The sequence below is a fragment of the Cornus florida genome, unplaced genomic scaffold (genome assembly GCF_030987335.1).
Source record: "Cornus florida cultivar Cherokee Brave unplaced genomic scaffold, ASM3098733v1 CherokeeBrave_3.0.0_Hap2_Chr10, whole genome shotgun sequence".
In the NCBI taxonomy this organism is placed as follows: Eukaryota; Viridiplantae; Streptophyta; class Magnoliopsida; order Cornales; family Cornaceae; genus Cornus; species Cornus florida.
This window is the reverse complement of record NW_026775580.1, coordinates 102,287,921-102,294,549: the sequence shown is the minus strand read 5'-3', so window position 1 is coordinate 102,294,549 and position 6,629 is coordinate 102,287,921. Positions and strand designations below refer to the sequence as shown.

The 6,629-nt window shown below is 29.7% G+C and overlaps 1 protein-coding gene across 1 annotated transcript; it reads left to right on the top strand.

Moving 5' to 3' along the window:
* The first annotated feature begins 227 nt into the window (after positions 1-227).
* On the top strand, positions 228-1,082 carry LOC132278276 (serine/threonine-protein kinase BLUS1-like). Its single transcript, XM_059780077.1, has one exon. The coding sequence runs from the start codon at positions 228-230 to the stop codon at positions 1,080-1,082; it is 855 nt and encodes a 284-aa protein (XP_059636060.1).
* Positions 1,083-6,629: the final 5,547 nt, after the last annotated feature.

Here is a 6,629-nt window from a genome sequence, read left to right as displayed (position 1 = left end):
TACCCCATCGATAAGATATATCCTCGCCTTCCTAGAGAAGGCTTGGATCGACTTTATAGTATCCACTGTGCCGAATCCGGATACCGATATGCAACAATGTTCGAAATCGGAGCTACAGATGCTACCACCGTCGTCTATGTAGCCTACTATCGCTCTCCCACCCCGGTGGACTTCTCCCCACCCCGTTGGACCCGTTGGACGATGGGCTTAAGGATATGTTTGTAGCAATGAAGAAGATGAATGTGGATCAACAAACTGCAGCAGCAGAGTACGAGAAACTGACCCGAGATGTTCAAAGGATTGTCCTTGTCCCTCATCATCCCAACCTTACTGGAATCAAAAGCGCATTCGTTGATGATATTTATAAGGGTGAGTTCTATGTGGTCATGCCATTCATGGAGTTGTGCTCTCTTCGATCCATCATGACATATAAGTACAACAATGGTCTGTCCGAGGGCTGTATAGCTGTGGCCCTCAAGCAAACGTTAATGGGTCTCTCTCATCTCCATCTAAATGGCCAATTACATCGAGATATCAATGCTGGACACATCTTCTTAAGCGACTATCACGGTATCAAACTCGCATTCGCGGCCACTGTATACGAACATGACTATGGCAGTCATCGTCTTCGCCACAGCAGCATTGCTGCTTCAGTCTCTACAAGCTTGGCCGCTGCGCCCGAGGTTTTCTACTCCGATGGTGAATACACTAAAAAGGCTGACATATGGCTTATTGGAATCACCGCATTAGAGTTGGCTTACGGTGGAATTCCAGTGTCTAGTCGACGAGGTTTGGAGAAGATGATCAACAAAATTACAAACAAGAAAAAACTACCCCCAAAGAAAGAGGGAGGACTCCCTTCTTTCTTCAAACCTTTGGTTAAGCCCTGTTGTGCTGCTGCTGATCTGAGTCTGGAATTCTTAGAATGTTTTAGGAAGATGGTGGCAAAGTGTCTGGCTACAGAACCGGCACAGAGGCCCACTGCATTTGAGCTTCCAGAGGATGACTTCTTCAAGAATTGCAGCGACGTTGTGGAACACTTTCTGTCTAAGGCCACTCCTCTTCCTCCTCATTATTATTAATTGCTATTTAAGTTTGCAGGCTCATACTTCTTTTCCATTCTTTCTTTGTTGGTTACAGGTTTTGATTTTTGTTTTGGTTTTTTCCTTTGCGTTGAATTTATCTTATCAAGTTTTCGTTATAGCCTCCTCTAGTCATTAATAACCACCCTTTTTTACGTATGTTTTATTCACTCTGCCTCATCATATGTTTTTTTCCCCTTTTTTTTACACATGTAAAAAAAAAGGGGGAAAAAATAATTTGTCATTAATTAAGCACAAAAGTACATGAAATTGAGGTTAGTACAATTACTTGCTTGTAATATAATTAAGGAGTTACATATGTTTTCTGCAGCTTTTGTATTTGGCCAAACATGTGAGATTAGAACCACCTCTTCATCCTAATAAGAAATGGATTGCCTCCTATTTGTATGTGATTACACTGTTGAATTTATCCCTACATCCCAAAATATCTGACATCCATTGTGCTAACAACTTTTTTTTAAAAAAATCCCATAGAAATTTCAACTAGTTTTGGTTTCTTTGCTTGTTTTCAAATTATACTTGTAAATGACTAACCATGATTAACTTCTACTCTTTTTTTTTTTTTTTATACATAAATTGGCAGCCACGATTAACCATATGATCAAATATGTACATCAACAATCCAAGCAAGAAATCCCAACCACCAACAGTCCAAAATGTGCCACACAACAGAGGCTCAGAATAATATTCAGTGTTATAGGGATAGAAAGCAAAACAATACTATTTTGATATTAGAAACTTTCTCCCTCTTGGTTGTTAAGAGTTCCTTACGGTAGTTACGATTGATGTGACTTTTAGAGTTGGAGTTTTCAGCCATTTCTTGCATTTTGGTTAACTACTTTTCTTTTTTTGGTTCGTTTGGTTACACGGAAATTTATGATAGAAAGTGAAAGTGAAAGTGAAAGAAAGTGAAGTGAAAGAAAGGAAAATCAAGCATGCATTTGGTTAGCAAAAAAGTTTTTCAAGAAAGTTATAGGAAAATATTATTTTATTAGTTTGGATAGCGTGAAAGGGAAAAGAAAATGATTTACTTATCAAAACTACCCTCATGATTTCAAATATAAAAAAATAAATTAATTTTTAGCAATTAAATAGTAAAATAATGGATTAATAATAATAATTATTATTATTATTTATATTCATATTTAAATTAGACAAACTAAGAAGGACTGCATTTTAGTTGTCAGATTCTTTTTATTTTCCGTTTTCAATAATAATTATTTATATTTATATGTAGAATATAATTCATTTATCATAATATACTCATGTTTTATCATAAAATAATGGATTAATAATAATAATTATTATTATTATTTATATTCATATTTAAATTAGAAAAACTAAGGAGGACTGCATTTTAGTTGCCAGGTTTTTTTATTTTGTGTTTTCTATAATAATTACTTATATTTATATGTAGAATATAGTTCATTTATGATAACATACTCATATTTTATTGAATTATTCAAAATATATCTTTTTTTAAGCTACCTCAAAGATACATTAAATAACTACTCTAGGATAAAAATTGTCATGCAAAAGTAACATATTTTATGGTTCATGTATAATAATTTTATGGTTCATGCATAATTTATCAGTCCCCTTTCATATTTTTTATAAATATGAACCACTTCTATACAATTTTTTTTTTTGCAAAAATCACACTCTATTCAGTTCAAAGCTGTATAGATAGTAAAAAATAAATATTATATTGATTTCATATTATATTGATTTCCATTCATGTGAAATTGTTATGTCATATAAATAATATGATGATTCAAATTAATCTCGATCTTTTCATATTTCTATTGAGATATTGATAAAAATTAATTCAACTCTTAATTTATTTCCAAAAATTAATCAAATTATGTATCCCAATGTATAATAGTTGTTGGAATATTTTCTAAGTCTGAATTTAATAACCATGCTATACACGCTATATTTGTTTTATGTGAAATATATATATATATATATACTACTAATAAAAGTGGATTCATTTTCTAATATTTATATACATTTTAAAACAATTAATTTATTTAAAAAATTCATTACTTAATTTTTCAGTTTCCAATTTTTGCTATTATACACCTTTTTATTCTTAAAGGTTGTACCTTTTAGATTTCAATATTTTTTGATATTTTCATGCCAATACACTTTTACACTTTAGATAGATAGATAGATATTTAATATGAAAAATAATTTTTTTTTTATTTTTTGATTACCAAGTTGTCTTCTTTTAGAAAAGAGTTTCTTTTAAATTCACACACTTATTCATATCAAACACATTTTCTTTCATGGAGAGTTTTGTCAGTTAAAATATATCACCTCTCTATTTATTTATTTATTTATTTATTTATTTTTTTAAAAAAGTACGTGGGATATTTCAATTCTCTAATTTACACACTTAGTCTCTCTCTCTTTCTATCTTTCCATGCAAAAATTTCTCTGCAAAAATTTAGTAGAGGTTTTATTCACGGTCATTTTGAACCCTTACACAAATTTTATTAGCATGAATCAAACTGGTTTTCAACAAAATAAAGTTTTAAAAAATCTATTGATGAATGGTGTGAAAGAAAATATGAACGGTTATGAAAAACGTTAACGGTAAAAACTTCTTATAGTTGAATAGACATATCCTTTCATGAACAGACCTATCCTTTCATGAATAGGTGTGTAGTAGCCTATAAATAGAATGGTAGTCCAATAAAAATAATAAACGTTTTAAATCTTCCACTTTGTTTCTTTTCTAAACTTTGTTCCTTCGTCAATCCAATATATATATATATATATATATATATATATATATATATATATATATATCCTGAATTTATGAACAACATGGCAATGTAAGATTTGATCAATGTTCTTCGACCTGACTATTTTGGAGTCTTTCATAGTCGTGACTCTCCAGAAGGCCAGAAGTAAGTTTCTTACTCTCTTATTTTAATATGTTTTTATTGATATTTTACTGAACTATTATTATTTTATAATACTTTATTTGTACTATTTATATTATGTTATAACAAATTATTTTTGCCTAACTACATTGTGATCCCAACAACCTAAGGCCTCTATATATCTTCTTTTCATATATAATGTGTTTATTGTTCCTGTGTTGATTTTATGTCTAATTCTGTATTTTTTTCGTTTAACTCTTAGGAAGTATTGTTCTTTTGTAGGTTCTCTGCATTGCTTAATTCCCTTCAAAGTATTTATGATTCCAATATGTAATGTCTTTCTAATTGGAAGAGATTTTTTTAAGTATGTTCCATAAAGATTTAGGACAAGAATAGTGCGAAATTAAGAAACACTTTAGGGTTGCATTTAGAATAAAAATGGTATTTAATTTAATCACTTTAATATATATTTATCTGTAATATGTGTATTAAATATATCTATATTTATATCCCTTTTATTTCATATTATTTATATACACTAAAATTAGTTTTTTTTTTAATTTTAAAAGAAAACATGACTTTAAATTTTTGTTTTCTCAAGAAACGTGACTTTTCAAATAATTAAACTCTTGTAACAGACACCTCCTCTATTCTAAAATAATAAATATTTTTGTATCGTCTATATATATATATATATACATATTTTCTATTTTACATTATACACCTTTTGAATTCCTAAACGTAACACCTTTTAGCATTTCAATATTTTTAATATTCCCTGCCAATACAGAACACTTCAAAAGTTACCTTCTTAACTACTAACACCTTGGAGTAAAAAAATCAACACCTATCCTATTATAAAATAAATAATTTATATATTTTGCTCACCAGGAGTTTTTTTAAATTCAAATACCTAAAAGAACATATCTTCTTTTTCATATTAAACACCTTTTCTTTATATAATATCCGATTAAAATACATCGGTTCTCTATTTAAATTATTTTGTATATATTATATTTTTTAATAATTTTTTTTAACGTTCTCTCCTTCTTCAAACCGCAAGACTCCTGAAAGTATATGTCTATTCGATCTTGAATGTATATGTTGATTTGATCGTATAAAAAGGTAAACTGACATTCCAACAACCTAAATTAGTTTCAAACCCTTTTCGTTGGAGACAAATCTTTTATTAGTGTGTAACAAATTACAAATCAAAACCCAATTTAGTATTGATTTATTCCAGAAACTTTACATCATTGTGTTTGCAGAAGCGATATGTTTTCTCAATATAATTTCTTTCTTAATATATATATATATATATATATATATATATCTTTAACTTTTTATTCTTTTATTAATTCCAAAAAATGTGACTCATTCAAAAGTCACATCTTTTTCAATTGGATTTTTATTTTTTATTTTTTTATTGATTAATTCCAAATTAAAGACTCGCTCACCCAATATATCTCTCTTTATATATATAGGGGGGGAAAAAAAAGATTTCAACACAGTAGATGTTTCAATTTGAAGATAACCCTTTAGAAATAGATATTTTTTTAATTAAATTATATATTATAGATGAAAATTTTAAATCATAAAGATTTGAAACAAAAAAGAATAATTCAAAATATAAAAAAATAAATTTATAAATATTTTTCATCACATGCAACACACGTTGATTCTTCTAGTATATATATATATATATATATATATATATATATATGGAGAAACAACTAGGCATAATAAATAAAAGGGTAATTTACACAGACTTCTCTTATGGTTTGCCATAATTACAGGCGGCACCCTTCCTGTTCCGGAAATTACGCGGACCTCCCTTACTTTTTAAAATATCCTATATAGACCTCCCTTATGTGTGACGGACCGTTAAATACACTAACGGACCTGTCAAAATTACTAAAATACCCGCTCTTTGGCATCTGAAATTACTAAATTACCCATCTGGGCTCTCTGCAACGACTTTATTTCTCTTTCCAGTGAATCTGCCGCCGGCGGTAAAGCCAACTTTATTTCTCTTCCCGATGACAAAAAATTCACACAATTTACATACCCTTTTGGAACAAGGTAGCCCTTAAACTCCATAACGCGTGAAATTTTTACAGTGATGGAGTTGCAACATTTTCTAAGATTTATTTCTATAACACATTCATTCAATTTTCACGAAGAAGAAGCATAACCTTAATCTTTACGGGTTTCTGGGTTTTTGCTTCTTCTTCCTCATGACGCAATCTTCTTGAAAATTTGAAAGTTGATTGCCAGTAATTTCTAATCGTTGCAATCTCTAATTTTTACGAGTTTCTGGGTTTTTGATTCATAATATACTGTACAATATATATATATATATATATATATATATATATATATATATATATATATCACACACACAAATTGTGCTTTTTATTAAATGGATGATTATCGAAGCTCTCAAGCGACAACAATGGTGGTGAAAGGAAGGCACAATCGCCGACCACCAAGCCAGACCAAGAGATATATATATATATATTAATGAATTTCCACCACAGCCGACCACTAACCTAGACGAAGATCTCGCCGCCGTGAACCAACACCGTTGTAAACCCAAACTAAGATTATCACTGCCAGCAGCCGTGAACCA